The sequence below is a fragment of the Triticum urartu genome, chromosome 5A (genome assembly GCF_056163025.1).
Source record: "Triticum urartu cultivar PI428250 chromosome 5A, HENAU_Tu73, whole genome shotgun sequence".
Classification (NCBI taxonomy): domain Eukaryota; kingdom Viridiplantae; phylum Streptophyta; class Magnoliopsida; order Poales; family Poaceae; genus Triticum; species Triticum urartu.
The window spans coordinates 487,162,081-487,188,747 of NC_141877.1; the positions used below are offsets into that span (position 1 = coordinate 487,162,081).

The window sequence follows — 26,667 nt, forward strand, 5'->3', positions numbered from 1 at the left end:
GGCTGCTCTCTGTATTTGTGGCACTCTAATTGGCTTAGCTATTGGATTTTCTAACTAGTTTTAGTTGCTCAAATGCATAGGTACACCTGTGCATTTGTGGTGGCTTTAACTGGGTAAAATCCAATTGGTCTTGGTCATTTGGACAGTGCAAATGTTCTGGTCTTGCACTATTGGTTGTTCTGTTTTTGTTGCTGCTGCTGTTTTTCTGCCTATAAGGGCTGAATTCGTTCTACCATGCTGCTACACATTACTAATGTCTGAATAAATAAGCATGGGAAACATTCAGATGTTAACTTCTTTTCTTTCTACCATGCTGCTAGACTTTACTAATGGCATGTTCAAGCTTCTTGGCAGCATGTTAATAAATAATATGGCATCTGATTGAATAACTTTAAATGCATGCAAGATTGGATAAGCATGGGGGGAAGCAGCCACCGCCGCTCTGCCTCACCGGAGTACGAGTTGGATGCTTTCGAGTTCTTCAGTATCATACTTTCTTCTTCAGTATCAGCCACGGGGCAGGTATATGAAACGAGAGATCTCCCCTTCACCCATCTCATTATGATAACTCTGTTGTTTCACTACAAGAAAGTCATTAATCTGTGACAGTCAGTGTCCTTCACAGACATGGAAAAAACTGTCAAGGATGGCCGGGCGTGACGGTCCAAAAATCCGTCATGTATATCGCGTCATAATTTGCCCACCTGCACATCCTTGACGGATTTTTGTTTCCGTCATGAATTATGACGGTCTATCACCATCACCGATCTAACCCCCGGCCCGCCCAAGGCCCGGTCCTCTGTGACGGACTATTCCGTCACGGATTTACATGACATGTAGAAAGACAAGTCCCATGTTGCATCTCCCGCGATCTGACGTGGCGCCAGCATGGAGCTGACGTGGCGCCAGCGTGGAGCTGTCGTGGCACGGTGTAAGCCGATGGCATTCGGCCCAGTGTGGTCTGGCCCATTTATTTTAGTACAGCCAGGCCTATGGGTCCATTTTACTGCAGCTGGTTGGCCCATTCATTTTGGTCCATAATCATTTACACTCTCGTTGGCCCATTTCCACGTGTTCAATATGCACATCAGCCCATTAAAATTATGCGGCACTTGTGTTTTTTTAGCCAGAAAGTGTGTTTTGAGGCTCACTTTATTCGGCCCATTAGTGTTTACTGTACCCAACCTAGCCCTTCGTTGTTTCTACACAAAATGGGTTTCCAAGCTTAAGAGCTTACATCTCCAAATCCATCACAAATACATAAAAGAAGAACAACATCATAAAGCACAGTAACATTGAGCTTACATTTCCAAATCCACCAACAATAGAGCAGCAAAATGCAACCAGCAACAGTGTGCAGTTTGCACAACAAAATCATTACAAAATAAGAAGGTAGGTTCTAGCAGTATATCACATTCAGATAGCTTCCATGCATCAAGTAGAGACGACGGCTGATCTTGGACAAACAACTTACCCTTGAGCTGATCTTGCTTGCAACTGACTTAGCAAAAAGTCCAGTTTTGTGTCCATCTCAGCTTGCTTCTTCCTGTTCTCCTCGTCTCTCTTCCTGTGCTCCTCGTCTTGCCTAGTCCTTGCTTCTTCGGACTCCTTTAACTTCTTGGTCAAGGTGTCAACAAGTGCCCGAAGCTCGACATTGCCCCTCTTTGCCAACTCTGCTTGACAGTTGCTATCGCTAGATCTCGCATGGACATGCTGGATCCCCATATGCTGAAGAAACCTTGGCTTCTTAGTGTGCTTAGCAAGCACTTCAGCTACAGCCTCGGTCACGGAGTTCGATTCATGTCCATCTTCTGTAGGCTGAGAGGCCTTGTTTTCCATCTCGGTCTAGCAATGCAAGCAACAAACATGGTTATAAGACGGCTTAAGCCCAAGTAGAGAAGACAACATCAGCAAGCTTACATGCATCGTCTTTGTAAGGAAAGCTATCATGCATCCTTTACAACTAGACACTTGTGATAACTGTCAGATTAATCTTTTTTGTGTGTGGAGGTGATTCAAATTATTCATATATACTATCATATTCAACAAAGTGGACTATTTCCTGATTTAACTAGAAGTGAGTAATGTTTAAATAAAATTATTTCTGGAGGTCAGTCTATAATATATATATATATATACACACACACTAAAAATATAAGACACTGAGGATGGCCAAAACTACAATATATAAAGCCAAATAATAGACTAAAAAAATTCTGTAATTTTAGGTGGCTGATTGGTCACATGTCAAAGTGATTATGCGCATTTATTAATCACATTTCATCTAGCCATATACTAAATCAAAACTGATGTTTTTTAATTGCTTCAAAACTTATCAGTTGTATGAAAATAAAAAAGGGTACAATCATACAGGATAGGCTATTACAAGATAGTTAAGTGAACATGTTAACATTTTCAATTAAGTTACACTGAAATTTGATTATCAGTTTCAATCTGGTGGAGTAACTTAAACAATATTAGTTCTAGTAAGGAAAAAGGTAAAATGATGGTTGGTAGTCTTTTGAAGCTGACTTACAATTGCAGCTTGGACAACACCGGTGTAGCTTTTCTTTTTCTTGTTGTAGTGGCACTCCTTGAACAAATCCAATGCAGTGGGTTCTTTATCTTTGTATTTGTCTCCCTGGAAACAACCAATATGAAGGCAAGGGAGCATCATACACAGTTACTACATGGACGCAACAGTTTACATGAACCTATGGTCAAGAATATTTGTCATGACAATGAACATCTAGAGCCACATGTTTGACTTACCAGATTATCATAGTGCACAGGGTAGCTGCGCGAGCCAGTGGTTTGGTGAAACTTAACTTGAGCTCGATTATTTTTGTTCGTTTCACATATCCCCTACATCAAGAGACCAAATACATGTAAGGCACAATTTCTTGATTAGCATGTAGAAGGCGAGAGATTGGTCTCGAGGAAGAAACATACCATCTTTTTGGGATCCTTCCAGCTTTCCACTAGCTCATTCCACTGCTCATCAGTCATCGAGGGGACATGAGACGTTCTGGTCACCAAATGGAGTGGGTGAGGGTCAAAATACTCTTTCTTGAGCCTGTATCGTTGTTGGTGAGTCGCACGTTTCAGCATTTCAGTACAAGCCTTCCTAACTGGCACAGCATCAACGTCCATCTGAAACTTGTTCTAGCCTAGTGAAAAAACATGTGTAAGTATCATGATTGCACATAATTGACACAATAGGAAAAATTGACAGGTTGATAGCAATTTGAGGGAGAAAGGCTTGGACTTTGTACTTACACCAACTTTTCCTACAAAGTTCCTGAAGATCCCATCTCGGACATGTCCATCTGGGTCCTTGTAATCCTTCCAGCGCTTAAACACGAGCATATGGTGTCTAACTGTGATGTTGCATTCAGTTGCGAACTTTGCAGCAAGAAGAGGTGCGGTGGGGGTAGATTGTGTGTGTGTGTGTAAAATTACTAATAGGCCCTTCATCTGGTGCTAGTGGGTGAATGCATATGTGTAATTTTGGGGAACTTTGTTAGGCAATAGCGTCAATTCACGTTGTGTTGTTTTTTTCCTTGGCGCAGCCGCGCATCTGGAGCGGAAACAGTAACGTGTGTGCGCGCGCTTTTTGCCACTGAGCCAAATTTAGAACATTCTAGAGCATATAACACAAGTTTATTATTTGTTGTTGTAATTAATAAGACATATATTTAATTATGCACTATTATTAGGAAATAATTACTAGAATGAGCAAGACATATGCGCCAACTTTTTTACAAACCATAGGGGAAACGATGACATAGTTTAAAAAACCGAACTGGATCGGCGGCCTCACTGGTTCGATTATCGGTTTGGATTATCGGTTTGGTTTTTTAAATTATGAGCAAGGGAACTACCAACTCCAATAAACTTGGTTACAGACGCACCTCGACGTGAAAAAGCCTTTGTATCGTCGAAACGAACAACTTGCTGATTCGGTCATCTCCATCTGAGTTGATCACATGGAGGTGCAGGACGTCGATATGCATTGACTGATGGGTGGCATGAGCTCCAGGGTGGACGGACGGAGAACTCGTGAACGGAGCGCGTGCTCTTGGAAGCTTTCAGGGGAGTCGCGTTCCCTTGAGCCTCGCTAGTGCCGGGGAGTCGATTGGAGGAATCAGACGTCCATGTGACTCTGCAGGACCCGTGGACGTCCTATGAAATTGGAAGCTTGAGCATGGATGCCTGATCAATAAATTTCTGATACGACTTCAGGCCACATTCAGCCATGAGAACACCTCACGCATGCTCATCAGGGTTTCAACCAAACAACCCCTATGTACCGATTGCTACTATTTGGTTTAGGAAAGAGGGTTTCCCCCCGCTTTATATTATAAAGAACCAACACAACATCGAAGCATCCGAAACAAACGCACGCCACACAGACCCAAGCTAAGATACATGAATGTCGGGCACCGATACACAATCCCAACAACACCCGCAACCTCAACAACTTCAACAACAACACCACAATGCCGCCCGATTGCTACTATTTGGCGCAACCTTATCAGTGGATCCTATTTGTATCTTGTGCTATCGGACAGGGAAGGAAGCCTGTGACATATGCTATCGAGGAATGTGCTATTTGGCACATATTGTGCTGAATACAATTCAAATGGTAAGGGGAGTCCACGACAACCAAGTGTCTGGTTATAATAGGTCGGGCCATCTAGCTCCACCTATCTTCGGTTTTGTGAAGCTTCCGTGGATTTTGGTTGGTTCTTTGTTTTATTTCCTTTTTTCCTTTACATTTTCTCATTTTTTTTAAATTCATGAACATTTTCAAATTTGTGAACGTTTTTAATTCATGATGATTTTTAAAATTCGTGATATTTTTTAAATCCATGAACTTTTGAACGTTATGTTTTTTAATCATCAAACATTTTTCCAATTCATGTACTTTTTTTAAATTTGAGAACATTTTTAAATTTCTTAACATATTTTTTAATCGGTGAACGTTCTAACAATTTGCAAACTTTTTACTTCAACATTTTTTGTGTACAGGCAGATGCAATAGAGGAATATCTATTGGCTCGCGGCGCATAGGGAAGCAACGTGGCGGGTTAGTGTCTCCCAACAGAAAAACACATATGCGATGGAACAGACGCCCACGCTAACCTGTCTGGTGGAGCGCGTCGAAGCAGGGAGTGGTCGCGCGATGGATCAGACACAGCGTCTGGTGAGCTGCGCGAGATCTCCTCCTCCTCTCTCTTTTCCTTCCCTTTCATTCTTTCTTTCTTTTCTCTCCCAGGTCCTCACGATCTGGTGCTCTGCCCTCTCTCTGTTTCCGTCGATCCCTCTTTCCCCATGATCTAGTGCCTCTTTTCTTCTTTCCTTCTCATGTGTTAGAGGGGGCAGGTGGGATGAGACCTTGGTGCCAGGGGGGTTTGGACAGTGCCGGACCCTGGGGCCGTCGGCGTCGCACCGGCCGGCACGGCTTAGCAGCTCCCATCTACTCTGGCTGGAGGGAAGTGATCGCAGGGGCGGGAGAGAGCTACATGCGAGAGGGGTGAGCGAGTAGGGCCCTGAACTGCTCGTTGCGCTGCTAGAAACACACAGAGCGCCATTATTGCATGCCAGGTCACTGGTCACCACGCGCTCTCCCTCTCTGTGCATTAGTTCAAGCAACTGAGCGTGTCACAGTGTGCTTCTATGCTCAACTAGGGTATACAAAGAAGCTAGACGTTAATGGCTAAGGATAGCTGCACTGTTTGGATGAAAATCAGTTTCTGCGGAAACTTTGATACCTGATGCACTGGCTTTCCATAGGGTATTTTGTCCAGAGGTTTTGGGTAGATGGTCAAGGTAGTAAGGAGTGTCATTCTGCCAAGTTACACGACCATGACTGTTGGATAGCATGGGGTCGCTTCACAAAGGTCTAAAATGACTAGAATTACGTTTTGGAAGATGTCATCTAAACTAGATACAACAAACTTGATTTTAGGCCATATTATGAACATACATGAGCCATATGAATTTCAGGAATAATTTGTGTACCTGAATAGCCAATGACAGCACACAAATGCTATCCTCACAACAGCCGGTACAGAGATAATATATTGTCAGGCATACAAGAAGGGTTACAACCACAACGATATATTGTCAGGCATACAAGAAGGATTACAACCACAACGACTTCATTAACACACTGACAAACTATAACTCTGATACGGATCACAACAAGGATCAGCGGTCATTGGCCTATCAAGGAAAACAATATATAACTCCAAATACAACTCTGATACGGATCACAACAAGAATCAGTGGTCACTGGTCTATCAAGGCAAACAAAATATAGACCAGATACAACTCTGTTACGGATCACAAGAATCACCGGTCATTGCCGTATCAAGGCAAACAAAATAAAACTACAGATAGTACCATTGTAGATGACAGTATTACAGAGCCAAAAGCACTGTACAGACCAACTTAAGCTTGTAGCACAACCTTTTTTCAGCATCTCCTTCTCAGCCTTGTCAGCAACGCCTGTCGAATATTTCAAAATTAGAAGTGCATTCAAACTGTACATATGCAAGAAGAGACGATGTACTGAACTGAACAAACTTGTAGTGGATAAACACCTCAGTCTCCCATGTACTGTACTGAACAAGCATGTAGTGTGTAAACAGCAACAGGATATTGCAGTAGCAAAGGAAAACATTATGCAACATGAATGAAGATAGTACCTTCTACATTAAAACATCTACTCGTCATCGTTGTCGAAATCCATTGTGGCACCTCTTTCGTCTTCACTGCAATACTCCAAACCTGTGTCATCTTCTTCATCTTCATCGCCACCTTCATACACTTTTGTGGTTTTTTCTTTCATCAAACGGGCAACGACATCAGCTTCAAAAGTAATGCCCTGCTCATCATCTCTATGCAAAGGCTTCTCAGATGTAAGGTCAGAAACTGATGTTCTCCTACCCTCCTCTTCACAAAACTCCTCCTCTTGATATGCAGGACCACTAAAAGGTACACCCTCAGTTTCACTAATATTGAACAGATGCCTATGGTCGAATGTTTGCACAACTTGCCAATTTTTCCCATACTTCGTGTTTGGCAAATAAAAGACCTTACTAGCCTGAGTAGCCAGAATCAAACAATCATCCTTGTACCACAAACTTCGAACATGTATGCTTTTGAAAAAACCATCATTTTTAAGTTCAGTCTTCTTTCCATCAAGTTTAAACCAATCACATTTAAACAAAACAACCGACCTATCTTCCAAGATATAATCTAACTGAATGATCTCTTTCAAGGTTCCATAAAAATCTATGACCTTACGGTCATGTTCACCTTCGGTCATGACTCCACTGTTCTGCGTCCTCTTGTTGCTATCACGAGCAACGGTGCTAAATCTAATCCCATTCACTATGCACGATGAGAATTTCCGGACTCTCCGATCAGGACCACATGCCAAGGCAAAGAGATCTTCATCTACCTCTTCGCCAACCTCATCTCGCAACCTCATCATCTGCAACAGCACACAAACACATACATTAGAATCTGCAGTGAAATTTGACAACCAAAAATTATAACTAAATGTGAATGAAAACTAACATAGTTCCTGAACCATGTCTGAAATTTTTGTTGAAGATCTTTATCACTGCCCGGCAACCGTTTTCTCTTTAACTCATCTCTGAACATACTGTAAAATAAAACAAATTAGTCTCGAGATCACATAGGTACAACACAATGCAACAAGCGCAAGTTTCAGAAGTGACAACGTACTCGATATATTTCTTAGCTTGATCACAATTGTTCAACACATACCACACCATCTGGTCAAATTCTTTTTGCTCATGCACATATTCATATTCATATCCAGAAGTAAAATTAACTCCATGCCCAAAAACATTAACACCATAGGCTTCTTCGTTTGAAAAACCTATATTTCTTGGTTTCTGATTAAATATTGTTTCAACATCATCCATGTACCTGGAGCAAAATGTCAGGCATTCATTTGCAATATATGCCTCAGCAATCGAACCTTCTGGTCGCGCCCTATTCCTCACATAGCGCTTTAAAGTATATAGCCTTCTTTAAACTGGGTACATCCACCCATATTGTACGGGACCTCGAAGCAATGCCTCTTCAGGTAAATGTACGGCAAGGTGCACCATCACATCAAAAAATGCAGGTGGGAAAATTTTCTCAAGCTTGCACAAAATTACAGGGATTTCCTTCTTCATTTCGGCCAAGACATCCCTTTTAAGAGTTTTGCTGCATAGTTCTCTGAAAAACTTGCCTAACTCAGCTATTGCTTGATATATATCACTATCCAAAAATCCTCTCATGCCGACAGGTAAGATTCTTTGCAGAAGAATGTGACAATCATGTGTTTTCAGGCCTTGTACCTTGGTTCCATCAGCACTTGTGCATCTTGAGATGTAGGAAGCAAACCCATCTGGAAACTTTCACTCTCGTAAAAATTGACAAAATGCAACCACTTGTTCTTTGGACAAGGTATATCGGGCCCGAGGCATCACATATGAGTCTCCCTCCTTCCTCAATTGCAACTCCTCTTTAATATTCAAATCTTTGAGATCAATCCTAGCATTAAGTGTGTCCTTTGTCTTACCCTCCAGATTCAGAATTGTCCCAATGAGGTTTTGACAAAAAAAATTCTCAATATGCATGACATCAAGATTGTGTCTCAGCTTCAACTTTGGCCAATACTTCAAATCCCAGAAACAAACCCTCCGGCCCCAAATTGGCACATGATACTTCTTGGTGCCCAAGTTAGAATGCTTCCTTTTCCTACTTTCTTGTTGTATCCCAGGTCTAACCTTCTCCAATTCTTCCTTCAACTCTTTCTCAGAGAATTTACCTGGCTCATCATTGCTTTCATGAAGACCAACAAATTCATTGTTTCTCCGCAAACGATGACCCCTTGGAAGGAAACGATAGTGACCAACATATCCAATTTTACTCCTTAGGCTGTAAGAAAGAGGGTGTTTTTCACAATGAATACATGCAAAATAGCCTCTTGTGGTACGCCCTAAAAGGGTGCTCAGAGCTGGGTAATCATGAATGCACCATAGAACTGCAGCATGAAGATCAAACATTTTTCCACTAAGAGCATCATATGTACGCACACCCTCCTAGAGCTCAAGTAATTCTTCTACAAGTGGTTGTAGAAATACATCAAAGTGCTTGCCAGGTGATTTGGGACCTGGAATCAGCAGAGCCATCATAAAATTTAACTGATCCATGCATGCCCAAGGTGGAAGGTTGTATGGTATAACAAATACAGGCCACATACTATAGGTTGTGTTAAAATTTCCAAAAGGATTGAACCCATCAGTGGTAATGCCAAGCCTAAAGTTTCTGGCATCTTTTGCTAATTCTGGAAATTTTTCATCAAAATCTTTCCACACATCACCGTCTTTTGGATGACTCAGTTCCTTCTCATTGGGCTGCCTCTTTAGCTCATGCCATTGTGCTTCTTCTGCACCTTTTTTGGAAAGAAACATCCTCTTTAGTGTAGGCACCAATGGAAAATGGCTCAACACTTTCTGTGGAATCTTCTTTCTAGCAGGGTCTTTCCACCTTGACAGTCCACAAACTGGGCAGTTGTCATGATTGGCATATTGCTTTCTAAACAGAATGCAATTATTGAAGCACACATGTATAGACTCATACCCAAGGCCTAATTCCTTTAGAAGATTATTTGCTTCCTTATATGATTTTGGGAGCGTATTGGGTTCAGGGAATGCTTCAGCTAATAGCTTCAAAATTTTAGTAAATGCACTATTCGGGATCCTATGGTATGACTTCAAGTGAAGAAGCTTTACCACAAAGGAGAACCTTGAAAACTTGGTACAACCGTGATAAAGCTGCCGTTTTGCCTCCTTCAACACATTCTTCCAAAAAGACTCATTCTCAGAAGGGTTTCCACCATTGGTAGCATCTTGATTTTTAGTTTCACTCTGAGCTTGTTCTACTTCTGTGCGTAGGTCTTCAAACATCTCTTCAAACCGGTCAGTGCCATTGTCTCCATCCTCGGTATCATGCACATCAACAGGATGTTCAATAACATCTACATCAAAGTCTTCTCCATGATATATCCAGCGAGTATACGTACTTTCCATGCCATACGTAAGTATGTGCGAGTTCGCAATGGTCTGATGCTGGTAGTGATGATTAAGGCATTTTCTACATGGGTAGAGTATTTTATCATCCTCGCTGAATTTCTCTTGAATGAAGTTCATAAATTCGTTGACACCTTCGATGTACTCACAGGAAAACAATGTACCATGAATCCAACGTCTATCCATCTACATTGAAGAAAAAGAACCAACTCAATCAAAGGTTTACCCCGGCCATCAAATTAACATGTACAGTATAGCAAACTAGAATATGTTCAGATTTAAAATTATACTATTTCGCACTATAGTAACACAATTCATCAAAATCTTTTTTTCTTTTGCTGTGACAAAGGAACATACACCAGTTGACAATATTTCACTGATTATTCGACATTAATGTACATGGTTCAAGTATCACATCCATGGTGTCATGAAAACAAGGAAAATGGAACTAAAATCCCAAATGCTAACTACACTGAGATAATATTTTCTGAATATGTATCTGGACATCCCCACTGTCTCGTTAGTGCTGGACATAATACTAGGGACTCACCCGAGTGGTGGTAACCAAGAAGGCATTCATGGGAGCCGACACCAAGATTGTAGGGTGACAACCCCACTGTCTCGTTGTACACAAGGAAGTGCACCATCGTAGCCGAAGATCACGACGACAACCATCAGATGGCGGCAACAAGAGCTGATCTCTAGGCGCAGAAAACAGAAAAGATTAATTAATGGCCAAGTAATAAGTATAACCCCAAAAAGAAACCCATAAATTTATGTGTGAATTATTGCATTTTGCATTCTTAATGGTAAGTATGATAAGAGCACACACAAAATCCGGCATTTGTTATGAAAATATGTTGCTTTCCCATAGTACAACGTTTCTGAAGAAGTCAACATGATAGTGTGCATGGAAGATTTTAGTACATTACAACATCATAAACAGAGGATGTGTAATAGTGCAAAAACAAGTTCGATCAATTCTCGCTTAACCTATTGGTAAAATCTATTCTTAGCATCCTGCAGTAGGATGTAGCAACATCTCTACAGCCCCATTGACATAATTCAGTTTAGTGTGAATTTAAGTAAGCATCTAACTTCAGCATATAAAATTGTACCCAGTGTACTGAGCCAGTGAACTAAATGGGCTTAGTTGTTAACTGTATGTGCCACTCCATCAGTGAGAAAATTAAGTTAATTCACTGGTATAGTTCTAAAATTCAATTAGCTTAGTGTGTGGTGGTTTGTCTTAAAACTGGGATGTCAACAGATAACTTAGCTGCTACTTAAGCCATTAGGCTAATGGATCACTTAAATCTTTGTAATCGATCTTCACATACCTCACAGGATTTTAGCTAATGTAGAGTGTTAACTTCTCGGCAGTTCGTTGCAGCCTTTAGGTAGAAATCTGATTGTTTACTTAAACATCTGCTGATGGTTACAATCCATCCCGTTGAAATGAAATCTTGCTCACCAAATTGAGTGAGGAACAACTGGACCCATGCCTCAATTTCGTAAGTATTATAGTGAGCATCTAACTTCAGCATATAAACCTGCCAATGAAGTGTATTGAACAAATGAGCATGATTAGCATATAAACTTGCCACTGAAGTGTATTGAACTAAAGTGCATCCCAAATTCTGAAGGGGGGAATTGCAAATCACAATATTTAGTCAACAAATTCTGAAGGAGAGAGATGATTTCTGCCGGAGACATACCACTTGCTCCTAGCTGGCGTTGATGTGGGGAAAGAATGGGAGATTGTCCGGTGCAGCAAGTGCGGGCAGCGACTGGCTCGTCTGTGTGGCAATGGCGGGCGGCGGCTGGCTCGTCTGTGCGGCAATGGCGGGCGGCGGATGGATCGTTGGCGCGGCAATGGCGGGCGGAGGCTGGCTCGTCGACGCAGCAAGGGCGCCCGCATGGCGAGGAGAGAGATTGAAGGGATCCTGAAGATGGCGCCGAGACGGACCACCCCACCGGATCCGACCACCCTCGCCCGGGCAGTCGTCAGTGGCACTGACGGCGGCGGCGGCGGGGAAAAGGAAGTATCCACTGTTTTTTTACGGGAAGCAACATAATGCAAAATACACTGTCATGTGGGGCATACAATGGAACCCACGTATCCTCACAGTTTTATTTTTTTAAGCAAAACGTATGGTCTGACCGACATGTGGGCCAATGAATGGGCATGTACGCCACATCAGCAGGAGCACAATCCATGACGGTCTGGATGGTGTATATTAAAAAATGCTAGGCCCGTCTAAGCCCACTTGGTCGATTCATGACAGTTTCTGTGATGGTAGCATGTGGTCCGTCATCAAGGGCCTGCTGTTTTCCGGCCCAACCACGACTTACAAATCGGTGACGGTACGGGTGATGGGCCGAGGTAAACCGTCATAATCTGTGACGGATTGTAGGAATGTCAGCAAGAATCTGTCATGGATTAACAAGTTTCTTGTAGTGTTTGCTACATCACTTCTTGTCCCAAATTGCAGAGGCTGCCTGACACTTTTATGAAGATGTTGGGTGAAGATCCACCAGATAATGTGAAGCTCCGACAGGCCGACAGCGGGGTTCGCAGGCTGTGGGACGTGGAGTTGGTGATCGAGGAGGGCCACATGTACCTATGCCGTGGCTGGGAGAAGTTCTACAGTGCCTACGACCTCCGGACCGGGTACTTTCTTCTCTTCAGGTACGATGATGATGCCACAATGCTCATCGTGAAGGTTTTCAACGCGACTATGTGTCGCATGCGCAATGCTGACGACGAAGATGCCAGTGCGTTCTGCCTCTTCTTATTAATCTACATTTGGCTTTGTCTCACATCGATTGTTAATGGTCATTGTTGCATTTGGACAGGCAATAGGAGCAGCAGCAGCGACACTGGCTACAACCAAAGCAGTAGCGATTATGGCTGTAGCAAAAGCAACAGCGATTCTGGCTTTAGCGAAAGCAGCAGCGATTCTGACAACAAGAAGGATGATCCGGACTGGAGTGGGGGAGAAGAGGAGCAGAATGGGGATGAGGAGCTGCAGGATGACGATGGGCATCAGGCTGAGGATGACCTAGCGCTGGTGGTGGCTGAGCAAGGGCAAGAGATGGTGGTGGCTGACCATGGGCAAGAGATGGTGGTGGCTGACCATGGGCAAGAGATGGTCGTGGATGACCATGGGCAAGAGATGGTGGTGGCTGAGGATGACCTAGCGATGGTCGTGCCCGTCCTGCCTGAAGGTGGCCTCGCGATGGTGGTGGTGCCTGACAATGACCACGCACCGGTGGTGGCGCCGGCGATCCCACAGCTGGGCCACATGACCACGCCAATTGTGGTAGAAGACTACATCCCACAGCTGCCTCCACCGCCTTGCCGCTCTTGGCGCATCAGGCTGAGGAAGGAGAAGGAGAAGAACAATGAGAACTGAACTATGTCAGGTATGTCAGATCTCCAAAAATGATATATATATATATATACTTAGTTACCTATGTTATCGCTAATATGCTTAGTTTCCTATAGGTTAGCTCCAAAATAACTTATGTTAGCACAAAATGATCAAGTTTACATAATAAGCTTATAGTCTTCTTCTTATTCTTCTTCTTTTCCAAAATGACATAGGTTAGCTTCATTTTACCTAAGTTGGCTCTAATATGCTAACTTAGAGCTTATATGCTTAGTTTCCTATAGGTTAGCTCCAAAATTACTTATGTTAGCACAAAATGATCAAGTTTACATAATAAGCTTATAGTCTTCTTATTCTTCTTATTCTTCCAAGATGACACGGGTTAGCTTCATTTTACCTAAGTTGGCTCTAATATGCTAACTTAGAGCTTACATGCTTAGTTTCCTATAGGTTAGCTCCAAAATTACTTATGTTAGCACAAAATGATCAAGTTTACATAATAAGCTTATATTCTTCTTATTCTTCTTCTTCTTTTCCAAAATGACATAGGTTAGCTTCATTTTACCTAAGTTGGCTCTAATATGCTAACTTAGAGATTATATGCTTAGTTTCCTATAGGTTAGCTCCAAAATTACTTATGTTAGCACAAAATGATCAAGTTTACATAATAACCTTATAGTCTTCTTCTTATTCTTCTTATTCTTCTTCTAGTATTCTTCTAGTGTTCTTCTTCTTCTTCTAGTATTCTTCTAGTCTTCTTCTTATTCTTCTTCTCTTCTTCTTCTTCTAACTTATTGTTTATCATTTTGCAGATTTGATTTAATTCACAGAAGCTTGCATGGATGGAGTGCTTCTTTTCCATTTGTGTTTTTATTTTGTATCAATGTGAAACTTTTGTGAATTGATGGATAACGGTGTTGGATGAACAACATGAAACTTTTGTAATATGTAACGATGGAACTATGTGTTGGCTATGTATGTGTGTATGATGAAACTTGTGTGTTGGATATGATTGTTATATGGATGCTTGTTGTATATATATGTGTTGGATGTCTCATATGTGAAATAGTGACTTGAGATTAAGAAAAAAACGAAAAAGATTTAAAAAAAATTGTTACTAATGGCGCACTTCCATGTGGTGCGCCATTAGTATACCAGATACTAATGGCGCACCTGTGCTGCGCCATTACTAAAATATACTAGTGGTGTGGTACTAATGGAGCACCTGTAGTGCGCCATTAGTAGGCCTTTTCCTAGTAGTGTATGGGTAGTACAAGAGTAGATCTACCATGAGATCAGAGAGGCTAAACCCTAGAAGCTAGCCTATGGTATAATTGTATGTTATGGTTGTTGTCCTATGGACTAAAACCCTTTGGTTTATATAGACACCGGAGAGGGTTAGGGTTACACAAGGTCGGTTACAAAGGAGGAGATATCCATATCCGTATCGCCTAGCTTGCCTTCCACGCCAAGTAGAGTCCCATCCGGACACGAGACAAAGTCTTCAATCTTGTATCTTCATAGTCTAACAGTCCGGCCAATGGAGATAGTCCGGCTATCCGGAGACCCCCTAATCCAGGACTCCCTCAGTAGCCCCTGAACCAGGCTTCAATGACGATGAGTCCGGCGCGCAGTATTGTCTTCGTCATTGCAAGGCGGGTTCCTTCTCCAAATACATCACAGAAGAATTTGAATACAAGGATAGTGTCCGACCCTGCAAAATAAGTTCCACATTCCACCGTAGAGAGAATAATATTTTTGCAGATCTAATTTGCTGGCTTGTTTTGGCAGCACGACGTTACGTCATGGCCCGGTGATTATTCGAACCGTTTCTTTTAACCAGCCCCGCACATAACGCGAGGCAGTTTTTCGACACGTCTTGTCAAAGCAGAGATCGTGTCCCCTTATTATGGGATTCTCATCAATACGGGTGTGGGTAACCCAACCGCGCCATCAATTGCGGCGCTTGGGGGATAAGCGAGTTTTACCAGGCAAGTGGGGACGCTTAGTTTCGTCCGCCCATATAAAGGGATAAGGATTCACCTTTCTATCCACGCCTTCTTCCTCCCTTACTCATCTGTTTTCGCACACTCGAGCTCTAGCGCCCAAGTCCGCACTTCCCACCTCAACCTTCTCCAATCATGTCCGGAGCGGGAGGCAGGTGGATGGTCTCCTCCGTCACGGAGGGAGACATCAAGAAGCTGCGCGGAGCCGGATACCTAGCCGCGAACATCGCGCATCGGCTGCCCGCTGCGGGGTAGATCGTCCCTACCCCGGAACCTCACGAGAGGGTAGTTTTCCTTCACCACTTCCTCCGCGGACTAGGGTTTCCCCTCCATCCATTCGTCTGTGGTCTCATGTTCTACTACGGGCTGGACTTCCTCCCGCGCGCATCCGAAATCTGTCCCGGACCCGACCCGGACAGTCGTTACCGCTGTGTCCGGATCATCCCCTAACGTCTACAAAATATCTTTGTTTTGTTTATTGGACTTCCTAACCTTTTTTTTTTCAGCCGTCTGTTTTAGATCGAAGGGCTTCCATTAGTCTGCGTATAGACCCACTCACTATATAAACCTGCAACCCTAAATTCTAGGGGCCTTGTCCCATCCATCCTTTCCCTAGCGCCGCCGCCATTCTCTCGGGATCCCTCCCGATTCAAACCCACCAATCACCAGCCCCTCTCGATCCCCTCCATCTTGAGCAACTCTTCCTGAGCTCCTCCCGCAAATCCCCATCGCCCTCGACCCAGCCTCGTCGTCCGGCCGACACCAGCGACCGTAACCTCGCCAGAGATGAGTGCCCCGACAGCCCCGCTCCTTTTTCCCTCCTGCTTCTCAACCTCTTTTCTCACGATCTTCCCCTTCCTTTCTCTATTTTCCTCTCACAGGGAACCATGGAGCCGCCGCTTGGAGCTCCATGACCGCCTCTCCCGCCGTCATGTTCCCGAACCGCCGACTCCCGGCCTCTACCAACCTTCCCGCGGCCGCCCCGGTGTTCCTGGCCTCCTCCCCGCGGAGTTCGCTGCCGCTGCTCTGCTTCCTAATGAGCAGGGGATGAGACGCCCGCTCACCGCCCGCTCCCGTTGGCCGCGACGCCCGAGACCACGTCGACCTCCCCGGCTTGCCTTCTGCTTCGTGCGTCGACACCATGCCAAGCCGCCACCGTCCCCGCGATGTTGCTGCAGCCAAGTCAACGCTGCTGTCCTCTGCATCGACATGGACGCGCAGCTGGAGCTCCGCGCCCCGCCTTCCTTCGCCTCGCCTGTGGCCTCCTCTCTACAGGGTCCGGCCCCAACGCCCCACCCCACGACCACCTAGAGCACCCACGCCCGCCGTCGAAGAAGGTCACGGCCAGGTCGTCCTCGCTGCACCTGCTCCTTTCCCTTGTCTCTGTTTCGCTGAAGCTTCCGCTTTTCCCTAATCTCTCTCTCTCTCTGCACCTTGGAAAGCGCCATGGATTTGGAGCCCCGCACCCGAGCTACGTCCGCCACCGTTGCCCGGAACCGACATTGGACGTCTCGATCCGCTCGTTCCTGCCGGTTCCCGCCGTCCCCGTCGCCGGGACCCCCCTGCCGTCGTCTCCTGCATCACCATGGACGTGTTGTTGTTTCTGTTCTTCAGAAGCGAACAGCAGCAGCTTGCCCGCACCTCTCGCCCGCGCGTTGACCGAGTGTAGGGTTAAAAGGCCTAGTTGCACGTCCCCTGCAGGCCTTCCCTCTCCACCAGTTGGGCCAAGGCCCAATGGTGAGCAGCCGCCAATCCCCCCCTCCCCTGTGCTGTTGGGCCAGCCTCGGTTTCGGCCCAATGTGTTTTTCCCTTGTCTGCGATTTTGCTACTTATCTGAGTGTTGCCAGTTTTGCAGAAACACCCTTGCACTTCATGCATTTAATAACTTCACAACCGTGCATTGGATCTAAATGAATTATATATGAGTAATGCTTAGAATTATGTGTAGGTTAATTATATGCCACTTTCATCCATGTTTAAAATATCTTAAATGATGTTTGTTTAAATTTGCTCCTATGTCATGCTAAAATGCTTTATTTCATAACTAAATAACCGTAGCTCAGTTTTAATTAATCTTTATATGTAAATGGGGTAGAAAAAATCCTAGTTTAACATGGTGTACTTGTTTTGCATGTTTAATAACTCTAAAATTGTGTTTAGGTCAGAACAGTACCAAACCTTAAAATATGCATATGGGGATTTACCGGAATTGTTGTTCGTTGTTTCCGGCCTCATTTAACCTTGACCAGATAGGTAGTTTTTATTTTGCTTCACCCCCTTGCCATGTTTAACAACATTTAATATTGTTGGGTACATAAACGAGATCGAACTAAATAACTTGTCATGGTGTTTCGTCAATATGCACCTTTGCATATTGAGCTCCACTTAATTTGTAGGATTGCTTGTGCACTTTTGCCATGCCATGTATCTTTAAAACCGGACATGCATCATACTTGGTTGTGCATCATGCCATGCTTATGTGGTGGTTGTTTACTATGTTGTGTGCTTCTTTCTGGTGTTGCTTCTTCGGGTTGGTTCCGATAACGTCGCGTTTGTGAGGAACCGTTCAACTATGTCCGTTTGTCTTCTTCATGGACTCGTTCTTCTTCCTTGCGGATCTCAGGCAAGATGACCATACCCTCGAAATCACTTCTATCTTTGCTTGCTAGTTGCTCGCTCTTTTGCTATGCCTATGTTGTGATACCTACCACTTGCTTATCATGCCTCCCATATTGTTAAACGAAGCCCCTAACCCACCTTGTCCTAGCAACCCGTTGTTTGGTTATGTTACCGCTTTGCTCAGCCCCCTCTTATAGCGGTGTTAGTTGCAGGTGAAGATTGGAGTTTGTTCCATGTTGGAACATGGATATTTTGTTGGGATATCACAATATATCTTATTTAATTAATGCATCTATATACTTGGTAAAGGGTGGAACGCTCAGCCTTATGCCTGGTGTTTTGTTCCACTCTTGCCGCCCTAGTTTCCGTCATATCGGTGTTATGTTCCCGGATTTTGCGTTCCTCACGCGGTTGGGTTATAATGGGAGCCCCTTGACAGTTTGCCTTGAATAAAACTCCTCCAGCAAGGCCCAACCTTGGTTTTACCATTCGCCACCTAGCCTTTTTTTCCTTGGGAGTCGCGCATCCCGAGGGTCATCTTTATTTTAACCCCCCGGGCCAGCGCTTGTCTAAGTGTTGGTCCAAACTAGAGCCCCTTGCAGCGCCACCTCGGGGAAACTCGAGGGCTGGTTTTAGTTGTACGGATTGCTTATCCGGTGTTGCCCTGAGAACGAGATATGTGCAGCTCCTATCAGGATGTCGGCGCATTGGGCGGTCTTTCTGGACTTGTTTTACCATTGTCGAGGATGTCTTGTAACCGGGATTCCGAGCCTGATTGGGTCTTCCCGCTAGAAGGAATATCCTTCGTTGACCGTGAGAGCTTGTGATGGGCTAAGTTGGGACACCCCTGCAGGGTTTTGAACTTTCGAAAGCCGTGCCCGCGGTTATGGGCAGATGGGAATTTGTTAATGTCCGATTGTAGAAAACCTGAAGTTGACCTTAATTAAAATGCATCAACCGCGTGTGTAACCATGATGGTCTCTTTCCGGCGGAGTCCGGGAAGTGAACACGGTGTTGGAGTTATGTTTGACGTAGGTTGTTCTAGGATCACTTCTTGATCATAGTTTCTCGACCATGCTTTTGCCTTCCCTTCTCGCTCTCTTTTGCGAATATGTTAGCCACCAAATATGCTAGTCGCTTGCTGGAGCTCCACCTCATACCTTTACCTTACCCATAAGCTTAAATAGTCTTGATCGTGAGGGTGTGAGATTGCTGAGTCCCCGTGACTCACAGATACTTCCAAAACCAGTTTGCAGGTGCTGATGTTACCGTACAGGTGACGCAACCAAGCTCAAGGAGGAGCTCGATGAAGATCTTGTCCTTTGTGTTGTTTCGTTCTAGTTGATCAGTAGTGGAGCCCAGTTGGGACGATCGGGGATCTGTGTAGCTTTTGGGGTAGTCTTCTTTTATTTTGGTTCCGTAGTCGGACCTTGATTGTATCTGGTTGATGTAATGCTTTATTCATGTATTGTGTGAAGTGGCGATTGTAAGCCAACTATGTATCTCTTTCCCTTATGTATTACATGGGTTGTGTCAAGATTACCGCACTTGCGACATTGCTTTCAATGCGGTTATGCATCTAAGTCGTGCTTCGACACGTGGGAGATATAGCCGCATCGAGGGCGTTACAAGTTGGTATCAGAGCCTTCCCCGATTTTAGGAGCCCCCTGCTTGATCGAATAGCTGGCGTTCTTGAGTCTAGAAAAATGTTTTGAGTCATTTAGGATTATATAAATCGGAGAGTTAGGAATTCTTTTTACTCCTCAGTCCCTTCATCGCTCTGGTGAGACATCCTGACGTAGAGTTTTGACTCTTCTCTCCTAAAATTTCACTAATTTTTTTAGGATCATGCGGGTATCTTGGAATTGTTCCGATTGTTTTGTGACGAGAACATTGTTCTTGGTGCCTCCTGTCATTTAGGGGTTGTGGCAGTGTCCCGGGGAGTTGAGCTCCGAGGTGTTGTCGTCACAATTTTATTGTTGCAGTTCTGGAATACCTGAGATTAGTTTCGCCGACATCGAAAATCTCTTTTATGCAGTTGTTGGTGAGATAACCTCGACGCCACCCTGTACTGCGGCGGGAGTTCGGGAGTATTGCCATAACTCGTATAACGGATGTTTTTCGAAGGTTGAGGTAAATGACTTCCGAAGGTTTCTTGGTTATGTGTTGAAGGATGGATACAGCTGGATGTAGGATTTGCTAGTTTTGGGTGAGATATTATGCTTCCCCTATATCCCCAACACCTGATTGCATAACCGGAAAACTTTGGGAGTTTATAAGTGGGATTCAAGTAGCTCCTAGGATATCTTTCCGACAGATGTATGAGATGAGATTGGGGTTCGACGTCTAGTGGTCCACCTATCGACGGTTGGTTTTACAATGGTCTCGTTGTGTCTTAAAGAGTCCTTGGCTATGCCGACTCGGGGACGCTTCATATGTCATGCGCACTGCCTTGTACATGATGGTGCTGTACGATCGAGCCCGTGTAGGCCCCACCACGAAAACTTCGGACGAAATCTCTATCATATGTTTGTTCCGGCTTATTTTGCAAGCCAATCCCTTGTTTTGTTTTTGAGCTGTGGTATTCGAGTTGCTTCGAAGTCAAATGTTGATTCCATCCCTTTTCTAAATGGTGTTCTCATACTCCAATGTGAATACCGATCCTTCATGATAATCGAGATTGTCATGTCAATCCTTTCAACCGGCGTGTTTCTCTTCATGTGGATCCGATCATTTCAACATCAGCAAGGTCAATTACCATTTCTTCTCAACGGTGTTTGATTCATTCGTCCCAAGTTGCCTTTGTTTTCCCACCCTCCCACCTTTTTTCTTCGAGGACTCAGATTTCTAAATCAACTATTCATTTTATTCATGTGAAGCCTCTTCATCCTTTTCTTTCAAGTTTCGATCCGGTGATTTATCGAACAGTTGCTAACGGAGCCTCAAGTTCGTCATTCTTCATTCCTTTCATCTCCGGTGGTTTCAAATCAAGTTTTCGGTGTTGACCATATCCTTTTCCTCGTTTCAAATATCTTCTCATGCCGGTGCACCTCATTTGTCATTCCATTTCTCGCTATTCATTTGTTCAGGAGTGCTGTAGATATCTCAAAAGATTCAAGTTTCTATTCTCTATCCGCCCAAGTTCTTTAGAGGATATTATCTCATTCAAGCCATTTTAATTCAACCGGTGCAACCTCTCATTCAAATCATTCAACGGTGTTTTCTTTTGAGTGGGCCCTAACCCACAGGTCTATTCCCAAGATCTTACCCGAGTCTTCCTATTTTCCCGGAGCTATCCTCAAATTTCTTTTCGAAGTTTGACGTAAGAAAGAATTTTCATCAGTCAGATGTGTTTCTCAAAGATCTCTCAATTTCTTTTCATCATGGGTTCAACCTTTCTAATATTCATCCCGGAGTATCTCAACTACTCATGTTGATGTTTCGCATCGTCATTCTCAACATTTGAAGACCGAAGAAGAGTTTTCCTCCAAATCTTATCCGTTCTTCCAAAGATTCGTGATTCTAGCTTGTTGCCATCCTCTCATAATTATTTTCAATTGTGGGAATTCTTTTCACCCATCAGGAGCAATTTCAGGAGTCTTTTCAGTTTTTTCCTCTGGAGGCCATCATTTCAGGTTTATTCATTCTCAGCTTTCAGCTATTGTTCTCCAAAACTTACCGGTGATTCATCTCTTTTCTTCGTTCATTTTCCAATCCTTACGGTGGTTCGTTCAAGAGTTCTCTTCCTTGGTTATCATATCAATTTATTCGTTCTTCCAAATCCTACCGGTGGTTTGTGTAAGACATTCTCAAGTTTATGTTATCTTAATCCTTTCTTCGAGAATAAGTAGTGTGCCAAATCCATTGTTTGTCATCAACTTAATTGTTGAAGGATACGCATAATGTAATGCTTATTCTTGTTTCATCTTCTCTTTTTCCCGGAGTTCCAACCTTTTTCAATTATTTCACCACGGAGATTCATTTAAATCGGCACAAGGATTCACCTTGTGTTTTCAACTTGCCTTTCCTTCCGTTTGATCATTCTTTTATTTTACCAGAGTTCTTCATGAAGGTTCTACTTGGTGGTTCATCAAGGATTTAATTCCTTCTCGAAGTGTTCATCAACATTCCATTCAGAGGAGCTCAAGCATTCTTCTTCCTGCATTCCAAAGTGCAATTCTTTCTACCTTATCTTTTGGGATGGTGTTATGTCATTGTTGATAATTTCCCTTCATGTTTCATGATTCACAAGTTGTCCGGAATGACATATTTTAAACCCATCACCTTCTTCCTTGGAGTAATATTGGGTTATACTTCACCTAAAGCCTTCCCTAAGGATTGTTGCTATCTATGGTGCTCATAAATGACCCAAGTTCTTTCATTTATCCCCCCAGTGAGATAAGTTTCTCGTCTCCTTGTTCATATCAATCCAATCTCTTGTTTCCATTTATGGCAGAATTTCACCTCAAGTTTTCAGATGTTTTCATAAGCCCACGAGCAGCTTATTGTTTTCGTTGTTGATCTTTCAACAACTCCATTCAAGCCTTATTCGTAAGGATGTTTTCTTTCAAATTCATCTATGAGAAGAGTTATCATTTTCTTCTCCATAATTTAATTCCAATGATCTACCTTCTATTCCTTCATCCGGAGGCATTGTGATGTTTCTCTTTTCTCTCATCATCTCGAATTGTGAGGATCGTGTTCTTTCATGCTTATCCTTTTGACCGGAGTGTCGTGCCTTCTATTCAAGTCCTCCCATCTTATCAAGTTTTCCATCCCTTCTTAACCGGAGTGGTTTCAATATATATCTTGCCCTTCAAACTCAAGGTTTTTTTTCCGCAATGTTCTTTGTCCCACTTTTCTAACGGAGTGTTTTTCGACTTCGTTCACTTTCGTTGTATTCTTTCTTTCAATTTGTTCAACCTCTCAAGGTCCTTTTGGTTTCAGTCGTTGGGAAAAGAAGCAACTTAGTTTTACCTCTCTTCTTTCTCTTCCGTTTTCCCTCCGGTGCCATTCTAGATCTCGGGACGAGATCCTCTCATAGTGGTGGAGTGTTGTGACGCCCCAAGACCGATGTGCCAGGTGTCCTCTAGTTATTCGCTATTGTTGCCTTGTCTTCACTTGCGTGTTGCATCTTACCATGTCATCATGTGCATTGCATCATCATGTTTTCAAACTTGCATCCGTCCGGGTTTCCCCAGTTCCATCCCTTGTCCGTTCTGAACCCAGACACACTCGCATGCGCCCGCGGCACGTCTGAATATTATTTTATAAGTGGCCGGATAATGTTCTCGGAATGGGACGAAAGTTGGCGTGCGGTATTATTTTAGTGTAGATAGACCGCCTGTCAAGTTTCATCGCATTCAAAGTTCGTTTGATATCCCAACCGTTAAACTATAGCGGCATTATAGCCAGTCTAACGTCGGATGTTTTCGGTCTCCAGAAAAAGTCGCCGGGCCTCCCTCTCTTATCTTCTCTCAGCTCGAGACCGTCTACACAGCCCACAACCTACCGCCAGGTCCAACCTAACCTCTCTCGTCAGTCCGCGGACCTCCTCCCGCGCGCGTCCGAAATCTGTCCCGGACCCGACCCGGACAGTCGTTACCACTGTGTCCAGATCATCCCCTAACGTCTACAAAATATCTTTGTTTTGTTTATTGGACTTCCTAACCTTTTTTTTCTCAGCCGTCTGTTTTAGATCGAAGGGCTTCCATTAGTCTGCGTATAGACCCACTCACTATATAGACCTGCAACCCTAAATTCTAGGGGCCTTGTCCCATCCATCCTTTCCCTAGCACCGCCACCACTCTCTCAGGATCCCTCCCGATCCAAACCCACCAATCACCAGCCCCTCTTGATCCCTTCCATCTCGAGCACCTCTGCCCGAGCTCCTCCTGCAGCTTCCCATCGCCCTCAACCCAGCCTCGTCGTCCGGTCGACACCAGCGACCGAAACCTCGCCACAGATGAGTGCCCCGACAGCCCCGCTCCTTCTTCCCTCCTGCTTCTCAACCTCTTTTCTCACGATCTTCCCCTTCCTTTCTCAATTTTCCTCTCACAGGGAACCATGGAGCCGCCGCTTGGAGCTCCATGACCGCCTCTCCCACCATCAAGTTCCCGGACCGCCGACTCCCGGCCTCTGCCAACCTTCCCGCGGCTGCCCCGGTGTTCCCGGCCTCCTCCCCGCAGAGTTCACCGCCGCTGCTCTGCTTGCTGATGAGAAGGGGATGAGGCGCCCGCTCACCCCCTGCTCCCGTTGGCCGTGACGCCCGGGACCACGTCGACCTCCCTGGCTCGCCTTCTGCTTCATGCGTCGACACCACGCCAAGCCGTCACCGTCCCCGCAATGTCGCTGCAGCCAAGTCGACGCCGTTGTCCTCTGCATCAACATGGACGCGCAGCTAGAGCTCCGCGCCCCGCCTTCCTCCGCCTCACCTGTGGCCTCCTCTCTACAGGGTCCGGCCCCAACGCCCCACCCCACGACCACATAGAGCACCCACGCCCGCAGTCGACGAAGGTCACGGCTAGGTCGTCCTCGCTGCACCTGCTCCTTTCCCTTGTCCTTGTTTTGCAGAAGCTTCTGCTTTTTCCTAATCTCTCTCTCTCTGCACGTTGGACAGCGCCATGGATTTGGAGCCCTGCACCCGAGCTACGTCCGCCACCATTGCCCGGAACCAACGCCGGACGTCTCGATCCGCCCGTTCCCGCCGGTTCCCGTCGTCCCCGTCGCCGGGACCCCCCTGCCATCGTCTGCTGCATCACCATGGACGTGCTGTTGTTTCTGTTCTTCAGAAGCAAACAGCAGCCGCTCCCCCGCGCCTCTCACTCACGCGTTGACCGAGCATAGGGTTAACAGGCCTAGTTGCGCGCCCCCTGCAGGCCTTTCCTCTCCACCAGTTGGGCCAAGGCCCAATGGTGAGCAGCTGCCAAACCCCCCTCCCCTGTGCTATTGGGCCAGCCTCGGTTTTGGCCCAATGTGTTTTTTCCCTTGTCTGCGATTTTGCTATTTATCTGAGTGTTGTCAGTTTTGCAGAAACACCCTTGCACTTCATGCATTTAATAACTTCACAACCGTGCATCGGATCTAAATGAATTATATATGAGTAATGCTTAGAATTATGTGTAGGTTAATTATATGCCACTTTCATCCATTTTTAAAATGTCTAAAATGATGTTTGTTTAAATTTGCTCCTATGTCATGCTAAAATGCTTTGTTTCATAACTAAATAACCGTAGCTCGGTTTTAATTAATCTTTATATGTAAATGGGGTAGAAAAATGCCTAGTTTAACATGGTGTACTTGTTTTGCATGTTTAAAAACACTAAAATTGTGTTTAGGGCAGAACAGTACCAAACATTAAAATATGCATATGGGGATTTACCGGAATTGTTGTTCGTTGTTTCCGGCCTCGTTTAACCTTGACTAGATAGGTCGTTTTTATTTTGCTTCACCCTCTTACCATGTTTAACAACATTTAATATTGTTGGGTACATAAGCGAGATCGAACTAAATAACTTGTCGTGGTGTTTCGTCAATATGCACCTTTGCGTATTGAGCTCCACTTAATTTGTAGGATTGCTTGTGCACTTTTGCCATGCCATGTATCTTTAAAATCGGACATGCATCATACTTGGTTGTGCATCATGCCATGCTTATGTGGTGGTTGTTTACTATGTTGTGTGCTTCTTTCCGGTGTTGCTTCTTCGGGTTGGTTCCGATAACGTCACGTTTGTGAGGAACCGTTCGACTACGTCCGTTTGCCTTCTTCATGGACTCGTTCTTCTTCCTTGCGGATCTCAGGCAAGATGACCATACCCTCGAAATCACTTCTATCTTTGCTTGCTAGTTGCTCGCTCTTTTGCTATGCCTATGCTGCGATACCTAGTACTTGCTTATCATGCCTCCCATATTGTTAAACCAAGCCTCTAACCCACCTTGTCCTAGCAAACCGTTGTTTGGCTATGTTACCGCTTTGCTCGGCCCCCTCTTATAGCGTTGTTAGTTCCAGGTGAAGATTGGAGTTTGTTCCATGTTGGAACATGGATATTTTGTTGGGATATCACAATATATCTTATTTAATTAATGCATCTATATACTTGGTAAAGGGTGGAAGGCTCGACCTTATGCCTGGTGTTTTGTTCCACTCTTGCCGCCCTAGTTTCCGTCATATCAGTGTTATGTTCCCGGATTTTGCGTTCCTCACGCGGTTGGGTTATAATGGGAGCCCCTTGACAGTTCGCCTTGAATAAAACTCCTCCAGCAAGGCCCAACCTTGGAATTACCATTCTCCACCTAGCCTTTTTTCCCTTGGGAGTCGCACATCCTGAGGGTCACCTTTATTTTAACCCCCCCGGGCCAGTGCTTTTCTAAGTGTTGCTCCAAACTAGAGCCCCTTTGTAACACCCCGGATGTAATTTTATCTTATATTTATCCCAACTCTTGCCGTTTCCGGCCTAAGTTATTTTATTTTCCTCGGGTTCGCGTTTTTGTCTCCATGTGTTTTTGCAGTTGTCATGCATC

At 44.5% G+C, this 26,667-nt stretch overlaps 3 protein-coding genes and 1 pseudogene across 3 annotated transcripts; 1 reads left to right on the plus strand and 3 right to left on the minus strand.

The window, feature by feature from the left end:
• Positions 1 to 417: 417 nt before the first annotated feature.
• Positions 418 to 13,546, plus strand: LOC147972147 (uncharacterized). The gene is made up of 3 exons (XM_087522958.1): positions 418 to 522; positions 12,623 to 12,905; positions 12,987 to 13,546. Exons 1-3 carry the CDS (start codon positions 418 to 420, stop codon positions 13,544 to 13,546), a joined length of 948 nt encoding a protein of 315 aa, XP_087379084.1.
• On the minus strand, positions 1,471 to 3,417 carry LOC147972148 (uncharacterized). The gene is made up of 5 exons (XM_087522956.1): positions 3,280 to 3,417; positions 2,953 to 3,165; positions 2,773 to 2,865; positions 2,537 to 2,641; positions 1,471 to 1,845 (listed from the first exon to the last, which is right to left on the minus strand). The coding sequence occupies exons 1-5, from the start codon at positions 3,367 to 3,369 to the stop codon at positions 1,471 to 1,473; spliced, it is 876 nt and encodes a 291-aa protein (XP_087379082.1). The 5' UTR covers positions 3,370 to 3,417.
• LOC147972149 (uncharacterized) lies at positions 6,734 to 7,967 on the minus strand. Its single transcript, XM_087522957.1, has 3 exons — positions 7,765 to 7,967; positions 7,594 to 7,681; positions 6,734 to 7,507 (listed from the first exon to the last, which is right to left on the minus strand). Exons 1-3 carry the CDS (start codon positions 7,965 to 7,967, stop codon positions 6,734 to 6,736), a joined length of 1,065 nt encoding a protein of 354 aa, XP_087379083.1.
• LOC147972150 (uncharacterized) lies at positions 8,696 to 10,313 on the minus strand (annotated as a pseudogene).
• Positions 13,547 to 26,667: the final 13,121 nt, after the last annotated feature.